At 40.2% G+C, this 17,862-nt stretch overlaps 1 protein-coding gene across 1 annotated transcript; it reads right to left on the bottom strand.

Annotated features, from left to right (window-relative positions):
- Positions 1-5,783: 5,783 nt before the first annotated feature.
- LOC118812795 (endonuclease domain-containing 1 protein-like) lies at positions 5,784-7,727 on the bottom strand. Its single transcript, XM_036577924.1, has 2 exons — positions 7,342-7,727; positions 5,784-6,602 (listed from the first exon to the last, which is right to left on the bottom strand). The coding sequence occupies exons 1-2, from the start codon at positions 7,657-7,659 to the stop codon at positions 6,042-6,044; spliced, it is 879 nt and encodes a 292-aa protein (XP_036433817.1). The 5' UTR covers positions 7,660-7,727; the 3' UTR covers positions 5,784-6,041.
- Positions 7,728-17,862: the final 10,135 nt, after the last annotated feature.

The following is a 17,862-nucleotide window of genomic DNA, read 5'->3' as shown; positions in this document are numbered from 1 at the left end:
TTACATTTATTATACATTTTTAGTATATGTTTGACTGTCTAATAAAAGGTGAACTGAGCTCCACAGTTAGAATAACAGAAAGAGTCTCTCCATGTTTTCTGTATTTTATGGAAGGTGTTTGCAGAAGGTCAGAATCTGCAGATCTGAGATCATAAACAGACAGACATTCAGGAGCTTTAAGGTCATTTAGAGCTTTAAAAACCAGCAGCAGAGCTTTAAACTCTATAAAAGACCCAGGCGGTCAGTGCAGTGTGTAGACGGGGTGATATGAGCTCTCTTTTTTTGGTGCTGTGAGGATCCGTGCTGCTGCGTTCTGTACGGGTTCTAGAGGATGGACTGTTTTCTCTTGTAAGAAGATCATTACAGTGATCAACTCTGCTGAACAAATGCAGCAGCAAGTTTCTCTGCGTTGCTCTGAGAGAGAAAAGGCCAAACTTTAGCAATATTTCTCAAATGATAAAAAGCTGCTTTAGTGACTGTGTTTACATTCTGATAAAACAGAGCTCAGAGTCTAAGATTACACCCTGGTTTCTACTGCAGGTTTGGTCTATAATAATAAAGAGCTAAGATTTTTAGTACCAACATTCAGTATTTCAGGTTTCTTGATTTTTTCTTGAAAGGTTTCTAGGAAATGTTGTGACATCCACTGAGAAATATCTGACACACAGCTGGTTAGTCTGTCCACAGATATAGCCATGAAAATTGATTTCATGAAAAATCATGTCTCTTATGTCATTTTCCTCCCACAGTCCAAAGACATACAGTCAGGCAAATAGGAGATGCTAAATTGGCTCTAGGTAAATGTGTATGACTGTGTGTCTTCCCTACAATGGACTGGCAGCCTGTCCAGGGTGTTTCCTGCCTTCCATCCAATGAGTAGGGGCTTCACTAGGTCAATATATCCATCTGGAAAAGCACTTGTTGACAGGGAACACTTTACAATAGTTAAAACATAATTTTGAAAACAATCAAAAGTCATCTTAAGGAGGGAAGAAGGAAAAGGGTCATAATCACATGTCGATAAATCTAATATATACATTTAAAACAGTTGTAAGCTGCTGAGGTGGCTTATCTGACTAAAATGAATAGCAAGCTCCATGTAAATTTTAGAAGATAAATCATCTGTATGCAGTTGCTGCTGCAGCCACTTTCAGGGGAACAGTTTTAATTTTTTCCCTCAGAACTGTCAGCGTCTGAGAGATCAAGTGCTCGGCAGGGAGTAGATGTTCATTCACTGGAGCCAGTGTTTGTGGAAAATGTCTGTAGTGGTGCTATGGACCATCACGACTGGACACACCCCCTGCTGACATGCACACATGTTTAGATTTTTGCCAACTACTTTATTGTTAGCAAGCTGATTCAACATCTCCAATGCAGCTTATATAACGTTTTGGTTGTAGTTATTTTAACCTATTCATTGACTGATCACTCAGTAGATGTTAGCTGAACAAGAAGAAACCTTGAGAGGAACCAAGACTCTGAAGGGGAACCCATCCTCCTCTGGTCGACACCGGATACTAAACATTGTTAGTATAAAGTATTGTAGTACAAAAATGGGGAAAACAGGTGGAGCAAATGATTAATTTGATTAGTATAGTTTATGCAGCAGCAGCAGCAGCAGCATCAGCATCAGTGGGGTCAGGTCTGTGTGTTTATTTTTCTTTGCCAAGTTGAACAGCTGCCCATCCTGTGCGTCTGCCTTGATTGGGTGCCACTGCTCGCCTGTTTCCCGGTCCAGTCTGACCACCATGAAGCTTCCTCCTGTACAACGCTGTGCAAACCTCATCTGAATGAACTGACCTTTCTCAGGATGCTGCTGCATTAAATCATAGACATCACTACTCCTGCTTTTGCTTTCTTTCCGTATCTTCTATTAATGGTCAAATCTCATTTTCTTCTGTTATTGTTTACTATCCGGTGTCGACCAGAGGAGGATGGGTTCCCCTTTTGAGTCTTGGTTCCTCTAAAGGTCTCTTCCTGTTTCTCTTAGGGAGTTTTTCCTAACCACTGTTGCCACTGGCGACACTCATGGGGGCTCGGACCCGGATTTCTTTCTGTAATGCTGATTTCCTTGTAAAGCTGCTTTGTGACAACACCTGTTGGAAAAAGCGCTATATAAATAAACTTTGACTTGACTTACTTATGCTTAACCGAGCTGTATTTAGTTTTAAAAACAGTAAGTAAAGGTTTTGGTTAAGCAAGCAAAGTTTAGTAAAGTTTATTTATATAGCGCTTTTTACAACAGGTGTTGTCACAAAGCAGCTTTACAAGGAGAAACGGAGAAACAAGAGAAGAGAAACAGGAAGAAACCTTGAGATGAACCAAGACTGAGAAGGGGAACCCATCCTCTTCGGGGCGACACCGGATAGTAAACATTGTTAGTACAAAAACTGGGAAAACACGTGGAGCAATAATTAATTTGATTAGTTTAGTTCACGCAGCAGCAGCAGCAGCATCAGTGGGCTCAGGTTGTGAGGGTGAGGTTTGCACGGCAAGCAGTGGCACCCGATCAAGGCAGAAGAGGCAGCAGCATCAGACGCACAGGATGGGCAGCTGTTCAACTCAGCAAAGGAAAGAGAGGAAAAACACACAGAGAGTCAGTTCTGCAATGGGTGATTGATTAATTTGACTAGTTTAAATGATTGATTAGTTCAAATGATTAATTTTGAATAGTTGATGTAGCAACAGCAGTAGTATCAGTGGGGTCAGGTTGTGAGGGTGAGGTTTGCACAGCGTTGTACAGCAGGAGGTTCAATGGGGGTCAAGCTGGTCCAGAGGGCTGGCCAGCAGTGGCACCCGATCAAGGCAGAAGAGGCAGCAGCATCAGACGCACAGGATGGGCAGCTGTTCAACTCGGCAAAAAGAAAGGAAAACACACAGAGAGTCAGTTCTGTAATGGGTGTCAGTTCTGTAATGGGTGTCAGTTCTGTAATGGGTGACTGATCACAGATTGCAGTGTTAGCAGAGCAGCAGAGACTCTGGCCGGTATAGAACTGACAGGGAAAACTAATTACCAAAGGCTTGACTATACAAGTAAGGTTTTAGCCTAGACTTAAACACTGAGGCTGTGTCTGAGTCCCGAACATTAACAGGAAGACTATTCCAAAGCTGGGGGGCTTTGTATGAGAAAGCTCTCCCCCCTGATGTAACTTTATTAATTCTAGGTACTAATAGTGAGCAGCACCTTGTGATCTAAGTAGGCGGGATGGTTCATAGTGAGAGAGAAGTTCACTCAGGTACTGAGGGGCGAGTCTGTTTAGTGCTTTATAAGTCAGTAAGAGAATTTTATAATCAATGTGAAATTTAACTGGTAACCAGTATAAGGTTGATAAAACTGGGCTGATATGGTCGAACTTTCTGGTTCTAGTAAGAACTCTGTCTGCAGCGTTCTGGACTAAAGTAATCCAAGTTAGTGTTTACTGTTTATACAAACTTTTGAGCAGATTCTTTGTTCCGAGAGTGTGAGTTCCCATCACCCAGGATTGTGTCCTCATTCATGAGCCCCAGGTGGGATTCTATAGCAGGATAATGCTGTGCTAGAGGTTTGAAGACCACATTTCCTTCCTCCACAAATAAGAGTGATTTTCCTCTCTTGTACGCTGACTGGCAAGTTCCTTCTAATAAGGCTTTGCTATGGACATGAACTTCATAAATCTAGTGCTCTCAGTCAAGTTCAGAGCAGAATAAAGAGAAACAATATGCCAAAGTGATGATTCGGAGAAAAAAGTACAGGTGCAGAAAGAGGACAGAACACATCTGTACTCCCATCAGCCATATAGAACAATGAAGAACTCTCAATGTAACGTTAAAGAAGGGATTTTCTGTGATATAAATAAAAATAAAACAAATACATACATTAAATAATATCTGCTTCTTTAGTAAACTATATATCATGTCACATTTATTGAAAAGGAACAACTTAGTTAACAAAGTATTCACAGCAGTTTCCATTGACAATTTGTCTATTTTTACCTGAAAACATATCTGTGACTGACTGCTGGAGACTCAAACATGGTGGAATCCACTGGTGATATTTGTAGAAACAGAATAAAATTTAATAATGATTATATAAAAGTGATGTATCAAATTGACTTGTGAGGCAATCTTGAAAATGGTCCTTGAGTAAAAATTATACTAGGTCATTATACAGATACCGCCCAGTAAAGAAGGAGAGTCTGCAGTGTAAATGTCTGCCTTCTTGTTTTCTACTGTCTCATGTTCCCAAGGTTCACTAATTAGTGGGGTATAAGGTGATGTAGATAAAGTCAGCTAAATCACAAGTGAAAGTGCATTCAGACGTCCTCATCAGCTCGTAACACTCAAAGTGTCACATCTGCCAACTGTAACTACCAGCTATTGTTTGAGTGGTAATCAATAACCAGTGTCTTCAGGGAAAAGTACAAGATTGTGTAAGTTTTTATGTGTGAGATACATCTGGAATACACTGATTAATTGCAAAATGTATTCTCAACCCTAAAATTCATTAAACAAAAATATTTTAAAGGTATGTTCATAAGTATCTGAAGAATACACTTGTATTTATCAGTCACTAAAAATCTTTTATTTTTGCTGCTAACTATTAAATGCAGGTTGGCAAGTTAATTTCAAATAAGTTACATTTTGTAAGTTTATTTTATTTGTCCTTTTGGTAGACACAATTAAAACATCTGTAGTTTTTGTTTATTTTTAAATAGAGATTGTCATAGTTTCTGTAAATTTGTAATTTTTTATAGATGACCTTATTCAAGTGTGTCAGCAATTCACTATTTGGCCACCAGAGGGCTCACTCTCCCGAGTACCCCTGTTCCCAAATCAAACCACCTGTACCTTATCTCCTTAATCAGTCACACCTTTAATACTCCTCCCATTCAGCCAGTCAGTGCAAAGTAATGCCAGTTCCTTTGTGTCTGACTACTGAGCGTTTGTTTTGTTTGTTTTGCTGGTATTTTAAACCTATGCCTGATCTTTTGGGATCTGCTTTTGCCTTTTGTCCCTTTTGCTCTGTCTGCCTGGCTTTTTTGGACTGATTTCTCCATTACGTCCTTTTTTGCTTTGCCTTTCGACATTGAGTTTTGGATTGCCCTGTTGTCAATAAATCTGCACATGGATCCTTCTCAAGTTTCAGAGTCTGCTTTGTCACAAAGTGATTTGTCAGCTAAACGTTTATACAGTGAGACATATAAAAATATTTGTATTTCATTATTATTATTATTATTATTTTTTACTACTTATTTTTGTATGTTATAATACAGCACTGACCCCTGAATGTTTCAAATACAGTGCTGACCCCTGAATGTTTCAAATACAGTGCTGATCCGTGGATGTTTCAAATACAGTGCTGATCCGTGGATGTTTCAAATACAGTGTTGACCCCTGAATGTTTCAAATACAGTGCTGATCCCTGGATGTTTCAAATACAGTGCTGATCCCTGGATGTTTCAAATACAGTGCTGATCCCTGGATGTTCATTGATTCTATTTGTGTCCAGTATAATGTGTGTTCACTGCAGACAAATAATAGTCATTCTGAACAGATTTGAATTGGAGTGAATGTATTTTGAATAAAAACTCATGTTTATCATGTTTATTATTCATGCAGATAGTAAAAACATTTCAGCCGTCTTCTAGTCAGAATGTAACACTGTCAGAAGAAAACCTTGTATTTCCATTTTTGTCGTTTTTCAGTTTTAGACATAATTTGAAAATGCTTTACATTGTGTGTAAATTTCATGATGAATGCACTAAAAGAAATGACCAAAAATGACTTGGAAAAAGTCTGGTTCCATTGACTTACATTAAAAGTAAAGTATGTTTTTTCCTTCTCCTGTAAAATTACCATTTTGGAGATACGAGGTTTTGTTCCGACAACAGCAATATTATTCACACATACATAATATAACTATATCCCATTTCCTAACTTACAGAGAATCAGTTATTCTTAAAAACAACATCTCTGTGATGTCTTTCACCACAATGTTATATACTTTACTGAGCACAAGTGCTGCTGAAGGTGATTCTGTAATTGCTGTTGACTGGATTTATTTACTGTATTCGCCGTCGTTTTTCTCCAGTAATGTATTTTTCATTGAACACTTTCATAGTCATCGGTTTATATAATTCATCTAGATCTTTATGAAAGTCAATGAGTTCTTCATCTTCGTAGTTTGTGGGTTCATCAGCTTCTTTATGCATAATGTAGGCACCAAATTTACATTTACTATTATTATCACAGCAGCAATACGCAGTCCAGAAGTGACTGGGCACATTAACCGTGCTGCCCTTCTTCAGTGTTTGTTTTTCTTTACTTGGCACAACTCCTGTTACTACATACGCTCTTTTTGAAGCATTCAGGCAGTCTGTTAAGTTTTTTCTCACTCTGTATTCCACTTTGCTGTACCACATCTTGTTGAAGTCACATCTCTGAGGTGCTGCATTGGTGAGGGTGAAGGTGCTCTCTGCAGCTTCATCAGAGTTAGTGTGGCAGAAAGGAAACAGGTGACCTTTATCATACCTGGAGTCTTCGTACTCTGAGTTGTAGGCTTGTCGGTTAATTTTCATCTGCTTTTGCAAGATCATCTCACCACCATTATTGTTGTTCTCAAGCTGTAACAGTATTAAGAGTAAGCTGGACCATTAACATTGTTCTCTGTGGTTACAGAACAAGGCATTAAATGCATGCATTTTTTCACAAATACACTGATTTAAGATCAGAAAAATCTTTAAATCTGAGTGCCAAGTTTCCATTTTATTATTTCTTCCCACTCATTTCTACTGTAGCTGTATATTTATATTGTGAATAAGTGTGATGTATTGGCTGCTGGTTAGCTAGATTAATGAAAGTCCTGTAAGGTTGAATGATGAGAGCACTTACGTTGTAAACATGCTGCCTTGACAACTGAAATGAAAACTTAAAAAGACTTCTCCAGCAGATGGTTTTATTAGATTAAATAAGATTATTTATTTAAACAAGCAACATTATCTACCAGCACAGTAAGAATGTCTGCACTAAACATACAATCTCTAAAAGTCTGTAGGAATTGGTTGAGCTGCGTTTCTCCACACCTGTCTGTCTGCCCGAACAGGTTTGTATATGTAATAACATTAAAGCCCTCTCGCTTGCAGAAGCCTGATCTGCTGTGTTCTCTGAGAGGGTTAACAGCTTCATTCTGTCACTATACTCTTAAAATATTCTTATGATAATGTCATTAAAAGAAATATTAGCTGTAGTGACTTATATTAGATATTTTGACTATATTGTGCTATGAAAAAAGCAGGTAAGGAAGAAAATGAAATCTTGGTGAAATCATAAATCAGAAATATTCTAAATCATGCATGTTCTTACCTGGGGTTCAATCATCCATGTTAAAACAGGCCTTTTTCCTGTACAGTCTGGTGTCCTTTCATACCGATATGCAGAATACACAGGAATCTTTTCTGCGGTGTCATACAGAGTCGCATAATGATACTTATTTTTGTATCTCTGACAGATCGGCACATAGCGACCCTGTGAGGCTGTTCCAATTTGTGTTCCAATTTTAAACTCTGGTGGTTCACCATTCAGAAAGAATTTTCCACAATCTACTACTTTTGTAAAGTTCTCCACCACCTCCCCCACAGCTCCCAGAGTGAGGAGCATCAGCACTGAAACCGACAGCTTCATCTTCAGAGAGAACCAGAGGAGAATGTTCACTCTTCCCTAACAGTCTGGTCTTCAGAGAGTGTCCTCTCCCAGCTTCAGATTGAGGTTATATATCCTCACTCTGGGAGGAGCTCAGGATAAACCAAACACTGAGGACTAACCTTATGAAACTTGCCATATCATCAGTGATCCATTCCTGGTGTCTGTGTGAGTCTCCTTCAATTGATTTAACTAATTGAGCGTGCATGTCCACAGGTGGTCAGTAACATGGATCAGTATGTGGAACTGGAGCTTTCCATGTGCTACCATGTTTCCTATCACTGTATAAAAAAACTCCATGCTACCTTTATTGTTGGATGCACTGACATACACTATATTTGAGTGACATCCCATTCTTAATCCATAGGGTTTAATATGATGTCGGCCCACCCTTTGCAGCTATAACAGCTTCAACTCTTCTGGGAATGCTTTGCACAAGGTTTAGGAGTGTTTATGGGAATTTTTGACCATTCTTCCAGAAGCGCATTTGTGAGGTCAGACACTGATGTTGGACGAGAAGGCCTGGCTCGCAGTCTCCGCTCTAATTCATCCCAGAGGTGTTCTATTGGGTTGAGGTCAGGACTCTGTGCAGGCCAGTCAAGTTCTTCCACACCAAACTCGCTCATCCATGTCTTTATGGAGCTGCTTTGTGCACTGGTGTGCAGTCATGTTGGAACAGGAAGGGGCCGTCCCCAAACTGTTCCCACAAAGTTGGGAGCATGAAATTGTCCAAAATCTCTTGGTGCTGAAGCATTAAGAGTTCCTTTCACTGGAACTAAGGGGCCGAGCCCAACTCCTGAAAAACAACCCCACACCATAATCCCCCCTCCACCAAAATTTACACTTGGCACGATGCAGTCAGACAAGTACCGTCTCCTGGAAACCGCCAAACCCAGACTCGTCCATCGGATTGCCAGACGGAGAAGCGTGATTCTTCACTCCAGAGAACACGTCTACACTGCTCTAGAGTCCAGTGGTGGCGCTTTACACCACTGCATTCGACGCTTTGCATTGCGCTTGGTGATGTAAGACTTGGATGCAGCTGCTCGGTCATGGAAACCCATTCCATGAAGCTCTCTACGCTGTTCTTCACCTAATCTGAAGGCCACATGAAGTTTGGAGGTCGGTAGCGATTGACTCTGGCGACCTCTGCGCACTATGCGCCTCAGCATCCGCTGACCCCGCTCTGTCATTTTAGGTGGCCTACCACTTCGTGGCTGAGTTGCTGTCGTTCCCACTCACTTCCACTTTGTTATAATGGACTCCTATCACGGTACCACGCTGGAATTCACTGAGCTCCTGAGAGTGACAGGCAAGGCAATTTTCTGACTGCAAGTGACAGAGAGCACGTCACTGCGAGTGACAGAAAGCAGCATAGCTTAGAGCTTCAGATCGAGCATCATTGTAAATGAAATTATTACCGATCACGATTTTGATGCTCTGTGCCTCACAGAAACGTGGATTAGACCCGATGAATACCTTAGTCTAAATGAAGCCACCCCCACAGGCTACAGCTATGTGCATAGCCCTCGTTTAAGTGGCCAGGGTGGAGGTATAGCAACCATCCATACTAAAGCTTTAGGCATGAGCCAGAAAGTAGGCTATAAATTCTCTTCTTTTGAAGTTCTTTTACTTAATATACTTGATCAAGGAACAAATAAAAATTCCTTTCTATCAAGTTTCTATCGAGTTTCTATCAAGTTTAATAACGTTTTCAAGTAAAATAATTATTGTCGGAGATTTTAATATCCACTTTGACAATCCTCAAGATGCACTAAGTAAGGCATTTATATCTATCATAGACTCTGTAGGTTTCACCCAAATCATAAAGGGGCCCACACACTACCACAACCACACTCTAGACTTAATACTGACCTTTGGTGTAGACATAGATAACTTAGCCATTCTCCCCCAGAGCACAGCAGTCTCAGATCATTACTTAATCTCATATGAAATTCGCTTTAGTGGTAATATGCGTTCATCACCATGTTATTGTGTTAAGCGGACAATAACTCCCTCCACAGATGGTAGCTTTATTAGAAACCTTCCCCAATTATCAGCTTCTGTCAGCTGTCTGTCTAATCCTACCGAGTTAGATACTATGACCAAGTTCTTAGAGGATACTTTTCAATCTACTCTAGATAGTGTGGCCCCATTAAAAAGTAAAATAGTAGGCAGAAAAAAATAGGCAGAAAAAACTCACCCCTTGGTATAATGAACATACTCGAGCTTTGAAAACAGACTGCCAGACAACTAGAGCAGAAATGGTGCCTGACTAAACTAGAAGTGTTCCAGTCCGCCTGGAGGGATTATAGCCTTATAGACTATAGAAGAACACTTACTGCAGCACGCTCAGCCTCTCTCTCCTCTCTCATAGAAAATAACAAGCATAATCCTAGATTATTATTTGGCACAATATCTAAAATAATGCAGAACAAATCAGTTACTGAACCCCAGATACCATTAGCCTATAGCAGCAATGATTTTATGAACTTTTTTAGTGATAAAATTGAAAAACATTAGACAGAAAATTCAGAATACACAGTTAAACTCTACAAACCTGCTTCCCCTTAATGCCAGCCTCAATCTTGAAAATATTATAATCCCTGCAGAGAGGCTGGAATCATTTACCTTACTTCAAGAAAATGAACTAGTTAAAATTGTTTCTTCCGCAAAATCATCTACTTGTATGTTAGATCCGATTCCTACAGGTTTACTCAAGGAAATTTAGCCAGAAATAACCAAGCCTATTCTCGTCAATAATAAACTCTTCTCTTAGCCTTGGATACATCCCAAAATCTCTTAAACTAGCAGTAATTAGACCGCTGATTAAGAAGGCTAACCTCGATCCCTGCGACCTATCTCGAATCTCCCCTTTATATCTAAGATCTTGGAAAAAGCTGTAGCAAACAATTAAGCTCCTATTTGCATAGAAATCATATACATGAAAAATTTCAATCTGGCTTTAGGCCACATCATAGTACAGAGACAGCACTAGTAAAAATTGTAAATGACCTTTTTTATTATTCTCTGACCAAGGAAATGTGTCTCTGCTAGTCCTCCTCAATCTTAGTGCGGCATTTGACAAATAGACCATGCTATCTTACTAGATAGGCTAGAAAACCTTCTAGGGGTAACAGAAATTGCTCTTTCCTGGTTCAGGTCCTTCCTCACTAATCGCTATCAGTTTGTTAATGTAAACGGAAAAGTAAAGTATGGGGGTTCCACAAGGCTCTGTTTTAGGACCTATGTTATTCACAATATATATGCTACCACTGGGCACCATTATTAGTAAACACGGCATACATTTCCACTGTTATACCGTTGAGACTGAGTTTTATATATCCAAGCGAATCAGATGATAAAATTAAACAAGATTGAGGACTGTATAAAAGACATAAAAGACTGGATGTGGAGTAACTTTCTCCTACTTAACTTGGATAAAACAGAAGTCCTGCTTCTTCGTCCAAAGCCTGCTAGAAACAAACTGTCTAACTTAACACTTAACAATTTCTCAGTTGCATCAAGCTCAAGTAAAAATATTGGTGTCATTATAGACCCTAATCTGTGCTTCGACACACATATAACTAATACTACTAGAACAGCCTTCCTGCATCTCTGCAATATTGCTAAATTGAGAAATGCATTCTCTCTACAGGATGCAGAAAAGTTAGTTCATGCATTTATTACTTCAAGGCTAGATTACTGTAATGCCCTGCTGGCTGGATGTCCCAGCAAAAACCTTAACAAACTTCAGCTGGTCCAGAACGCTGCAGCCAGAGTTCTTACTAGAACCAGCAAGTTTGACCATATCAGCCCAGTTTTATCAGCCTTACACTGGTTACCAGTAAAATTTCGCATTGATTATAAAATTCTCTTATTGACTTATAAAGCTGTAAACGGACTCGCCCCTCAGTACCTGAGTGAACTTCTCTCTCACTATGAACCATCACGCCTACTTAGATCACAAGGTGCTGCTCACTATTAGTACCAAGAATTAATAAAGCTACATCAGGGGGCGGAGCTTCTCATACAAAGCCCCCCAGCTTTGGAATAATCTTCCAGGCAGTGTTCAGGACTCAGACACAGCCTCAGTCTTTAAGTCTAAGCTAAAACCCACTTGTTTAGTGGAGCCTTTGGTAATTAGTTTTCCCTGTCAGATCCAGACCTGCCGGAGTCTCTGCTGCTCTGTAACACTGTAATCTGTGATCAGTCACTCTTTACAGAACTGACTCTCTGTGTTTTCCTTTCTTTGCTGAGTTGAACAGCTGCCCATCCTGTGCGTCTGATGCTGTTGCTGTTGCTGCTTCTGCCTTGATCGGGTGCCCACTTCTGGACTGGCTTGACCCCCATTGAGCTTCATGCTGTACAACGCTGTGCAAACCTCACCTGCATGAACTGACCCTTCCGATGATGCTGCTGCCTAAACTAAAACTAATCTAATTAACCATTTGCTCCACCTGTTTTCCCAGTTTTGTACTACAATACTTTATACTAGTGCTGTTTGCTATCCGGTGTCAACCAGAGGAGGATGGGTTCCCCTTTTGGTTCCTCTCAGTGTTTCTTCCTCTTGCTCTTAGTGAGGTTTTTCCTTGCCACTGTCACCATTGGCGACGCTCATGGGGGCTCGGACCCGGATTTTTCTGTAAAGCTGCTTTGTGACAACACCTGTTGTGAAAAGCGCTATATAAATAAACTTTGACTTGACTTAATGTGTTAATGTCTTCATACCAAGGTTCCAATGAAACGTCACAGTATGCAAATCAGTCAAACAACGTTACCGCCCCCTGACGACGCCCTACTAGCACCACACTCATAAATATGAAAGCACAGGAACCGAGAGTGAGGAGAGAACCACACTCACGCTGAACTAAATACCCACAGCACCACCTCACAAAGACAGCGATATGCCAGCTGTCTGTACCAGCTGTAAATAACCCAGTTAATCTGAGCTTAGCTTGTAATAAACATGTTGGACCAATTGTGAGGAAAAAAGCTGCTGGTGTTCGATTCACGTTTCCCTTCTTAACTCAGACCCTCGAGCATGACTTTCTGAACAGAAATCAATGGCAAGCAACACTGGAATGACAAAAAGCGAAAGAGTACAAGAAAGGTTAACGTTAAATGGTCATTGTTACTACCTGTGTCAACCTTTCTCTATCTCGAAATTTTTCCCGCTTTCCGTAGTTCCAGTGCTGCTTGCCGTTGATTTCTGTTCAGTGAGTGTGGCACCAAGGGTTAGGTTTATACAGGGGAATGTGAATTTGAGTGGGAACTGAATCGGATGTAACACCAGTAAGTGCCATGAACAGCTTACAAAATGTACAGATTTAGGGCCACTGCAGCAAATCCTGGCTGACCGGTGATGCAGTCTGCGATCTCAAACTGAATGAAACTAAGACAGATATCAAAGAAATTCACTTTCTTTGTTCGGAATTCAGGGCATCTAAGAAATCAGGACTCTAGTTATATCAAATATGGACCTGCTGAACAGATAATTAGAAGCAAGCTGTCGTGGTTTTAGGGAATGTTCTACTTCATTTTCTACTACATGTTAACTCTTCGGCGGCTTGAGTCAGTGGCTCACACTGTTAAGGCTCAAGACACACTGCCTGATCAGAAACACCCCTCGTCAAAGATGGGGATGGTACTGGAGAAAGGCCTTGTAAGCCTAGGCCTAGTAAGACTCCCAGTTACAATAGTGCCGTTTGTATCTGTTACTCTCCATGTTTTCTAGTAGCTAACTTATGCTAGCTCTAAACCTCCTTGTTCTGAATGGTTGGGTGTTGGTGGTCCCACTTCTTTGTTTTCAATGGCCAGACGTTGGTCAACCCACCTCCTTGTACTAATTCTAGCTCAGTACTACAAGGAACATTGAAGATTATGATAGATCAACATCACTAGTTCAGTACTGACATGGTCCATTGAAGATAACGGTAGATCAGCATCACTAGTTCAGTATTGACATGGTAAATGGAAGATAACGGTAGATCAACATCCCCATCTGCTGTTAATGTAGTACCTCGTGTTGTGCATGTTAAGAAAAGCATGTTAGTTAACACTGTAAAATGTAGACCAGTTAAGTGCATATGAATGCATTTTTGAGAGTCAGGCCTTTCTGTTATACCTGCCTTTCTGAGCACTCACTCCCACATCCTCCACACTCCTCTGTTATCAGTTTAACATTGGCTCTATGGCTCTTTAACGGTCCAGAGAGACAGTAAACTAACGGACACACTGTTTCAAAGCAAACACTGGAACAGTCGTACATACGTCTTTTGAGGGTATCACCCTCTACTTTGCATTCTGTGCTTTGCATTGAGGGCTGCAAGGAGCTGATTATGAAGAGAAGCTTTAGTCTTTCAAACCAGTGAGTAAATACACTGGGACTGTGTTGTACTCTACAGTCTTAGTTCTGGACCAGTTCAGTACTAACATGGTAAATGGAAGATAACGGTAGATCAACATCGCTAGCCTGCTCAAGAACTGGCTTTCACAGTTCTTAAATGAGGACTTGTCAGTTATCTTTTTTCGATGGTACGAATAACATGGTGAAAAAAAATGAAACAAACAAACAAAAAAAAAACATGGCATCACGTTTGGTGTGCATGGTTTTGGTAGAAAATTATAAGTGACCTTCAATCTATCATTATGTTACACAAAACAGAACAGTTCTTTAGTTTGCCTTGTTTAAAAAGGCCTTGTTTTAATTTATTTTTGTCTTATAATTATTTAATTATACAACTTTCAAATAGACTAAAGTAACCTTCCCATCCTTGATTATATGAGACAATGTACAACTTTTGTTCTTTTCCTTTTATGTTATTTTGTGCTGTTTTCGTTACACTTTACTATAAAGTTTTGACTAACATTAATGCATATGTTAACATGAACAACACATAAGTACTACATTAATAGCATTTAGCTAATACTAAATACACAATTAACATGTGCATTAGTTAATGATGTAACAAACTTCACTTTCTATTTATATAAACTAATAATATTATTTGTTTACTTAATACTCCCCATCTGCTGTTAATGTAGTACCTCGTGTTGTGCATGTTAAGAAAAGCATGTTAGTTAACACTGTAAAATGTAGACCAGTTAAGTGCATATGAATGCATTTTTGAGAGTCAGGCCTTTCTGTTATACCTGCCTTTCTGAGCACTCACTCCCACATCCTCCACACTCCTCTGTTATCAGTTTAACATTGGCTCTATGGTTCTTTAACAGCCCAGAGAAACGAACTGACACACTGTTTCAAAGCAAACACTGGGACAGTCGTACATACGTCTTTGAGGGTATCACCCTCTACTTTGCATTCTGTGCTTTTCATTGAGGGCTGTAAGGAGCTGATTATGAAGAGAAGCTTTAGTCATTCAAACCAGTGTGTAAATACACTGGGACTGTGTTGTACTCTACAGTCTTAGTTCTGGACCAGAGAGAAAAGAACTAATCTTTAAGTTTAAAAATCTCATACTAAAATGAATCCTAATAGGGTTTGTGCTCCAAAAGACCAAGGTTTAATGTCTAGAATAAAGAAAAAGGTGTGGAGAGCTGTCAAACACAAAAAAATCACATGAAAACATGACAATGAAAAACAGTTAATCCAGAATATTGTTTATACATTCAGTGTAATTAATAAAGTAAAAAAAAATAGAACGCAAACAGTAGAAGAAATGTTTTGTATCCTCAGGTCTATAGAGGGAATACTACTTATGATATGGACCTGATATCTAAAAATACAGTAGGTTACTGCATGTTTATAAGTCTCAAAGCAAACGTAAAGCATTTCTTAACAAATTACAAATTTGGGGTTTTCGCAAGCCATAATCCATCAGAAGCCCAAAATCTTGATGGTAAAAACTGTAGAAGTTGGCTAACATCCATAAATTACAGTCTGTAAAAATGTCTACATTTTTACTTGGCCGTAAATCCATAGAAATATTTGTGTGTCTATAAAAAAATGTTCTTTTACTACAATACTAGTTTACTTTCATCACATTTCCTCCTAGTTATGAATATCTACATGCTACAGTTGTCAATTGACCAGAAAAGTTAATACGTTTCTACAACCTAAACTGAGTAAATCTTTTTTTGTTTCACACTTTTTAAGATCAAAGTAGGAATGTCAGTAGAAAGGTGCACAAGTCAGTCAGTAAAACCGTAAATTATAAAGTTGGCAGCCCAGTGTTAATGATGTGTTGTTCATGTTTGGGTTTTAATGCATTTAACCCTGTTCCAATGTATTTGTATCTGTAGCTTTCTAGCTAACGCTACCTGGCCCCTCTCTTCTAGTTAGCTTATCTACTGAGATCCAAAGCGAGTTGTATTCAGGGCGATTAAGACTAGTTTGTGTTCCAAAGACCATGGACACAAAATTATACTAAATTATCAAAAATAATCCACTGTTAAAGAACCTTTGTAGATAATGTTAAATGTTTAACTAACATTAAATAATAGGTTATTCAAATTGAATGAGCTTTTGGAAGTTCCTATATTGAGCGATAGTTTCTGAATGAAACATGAAAATTGATTGTTGATGGATTTCATGTGATTTATGGAACACTGATAGCTGCTAGTTAGCTCTGACCTCATTAACTCACTGGAAAAGGAATGTGAGAATAACTGCACAAATGTGTGGCAAAAAAGTCTCACCATGAACAGTTTTTCCTCTGTTATTATTAGAGCACAAGATGTCCAGAAACCTCATAAAGAAGACAAGATGTGCACTGAGCTTGTCAGTTACTCCCAGACAGGTGAGTAGAGCTAATTTCAAGTCAAGTTAAGACAAGTCACAGTGGAGTGAAATTACGTTCCTTCAGGAACAACACGGTGCAACATGGAACAACATACACAGTACAAAGTGCAAACATGCAGACATAAGTAAACAGACAGGACAGTGCAGCATCGACACAGCACTCATTTCTGAGCATGAGGTAGGGGTGTGGAATAAGGTGCAGACATATTTAACATGCTGTGTGTGTGTGTGAGTGTAGAGTGTGTGTGTGAGTGTAGAGTGTGTGTGAGTGTAGAGTGTGTGTGTGTGTGTGTGAGTGTAGAGTAAGTGTGTGTGTGAGAGTGTGTGTGTGAGTGTAGAGTATGTGTGTGAGTGTGTGTGTGTGTGTGTGTGTGTGTGTGTGTGTGTGAGTATAGAGTGTGTGTGTGTGTGTGTGTGAGTGTAGAGTATGTGTGTGTGAGAGAGAGTGTGTGTGTGTGTGTGTGTGAGTGTAGAGTAAGTGTGTGTGTGAGAGTGTGTGTGTGAGTGTAGAGTATGTGTGTGAGTGTGTGTGTGTGTGTGTGTGTGTGTGTGTGTGTGTGAGTATAGAGTGTGTGTGTGTGTGTGTGTGAGTGTAGAGTATGTGTGTGTGAGAGAGAGTGTGTGTGTGTGTGTGTGTGAGTGTAAAGTATGTGTGTGTGAGAGAGAGTGTGTGTGTGTGTGTGTGTGTGTGTGTGTGTGTGAGTGTAGAGTATGTGTGTGTGAGAGAGAGTGTGTGTGTGTGTGTGTGTGTGTGTGTGTGAGAGAGAGTGTGAGTGTGCGTGTGTGTGTGTGTGTGTGTGTGAGTGTAGAGTCAGGAAGTCCAGGACCCAGTTACAGAGGGAGGCGTTCAGGCCGAGCAGGCTCAGTTTTCCAATCAGCTGCTGAGGGATGATGGTGTTGAATGCTGAACTGAAGTCTATGAACAGCATCCTGACATAGGTGTCTCTATTGTCCAGGTGGGTGAGAGCCAGGTGGAGTGTGGTGGAGATGGAGTCGTCTGTTGAGCGGTTGGGGCGATATGCAAATTGCAGTGGGTCCAGTGAAGGGGGGAGCTGGTCTTTGATGTGCCTCTTGAAGTATTTCATGATGATGGGAGTGAGTGCAACAGGACGGTAGTCATTGAGGCAGGACACTGGAGACTTCTTCGGCACAGGGATGATGATGGTGGACTTGAAGCACGTTGGAACGACTGCAGTGCTCAGAGAGATGTTGAATATGTCTGTGAGAACATCAGCCAACTGTTCGGCGCATTCTCTGAGCATTCTGCTCGGTATGCTGTCGGATCCTGGAGCTTTTTGTGGGTTGACTCTGTGTAGAGTTCTCCACACATCAGCTGTGGACAGACACAGTACCTGTTCACTTGGAGGAGGTGTGGATTTCCTCGCCGTTGTGCCGTTCTGTGCTTCAAACCGAGCATAGAA

Source organism: Colossoma macropomum, unplaced genomic scaffold (assembly GCF_904425465.1).
Source record: "Colossoma macropomum unplaced genomic scaffold, Colossoma_macropomum, whole genome shotgun sequence".
NCBI classification, from domain to species: Eukaryota; Metazoa; Chordata; class Actinopteri; order Characiformes; family Serrasalmidae; genus Colossoma; species Colossoma macropomum.
The sequence above is the reverse complement of the archived record's forward strand: the minus strand, read 5'-3'. Positions and strand labels throughout refer to the sequence as shown.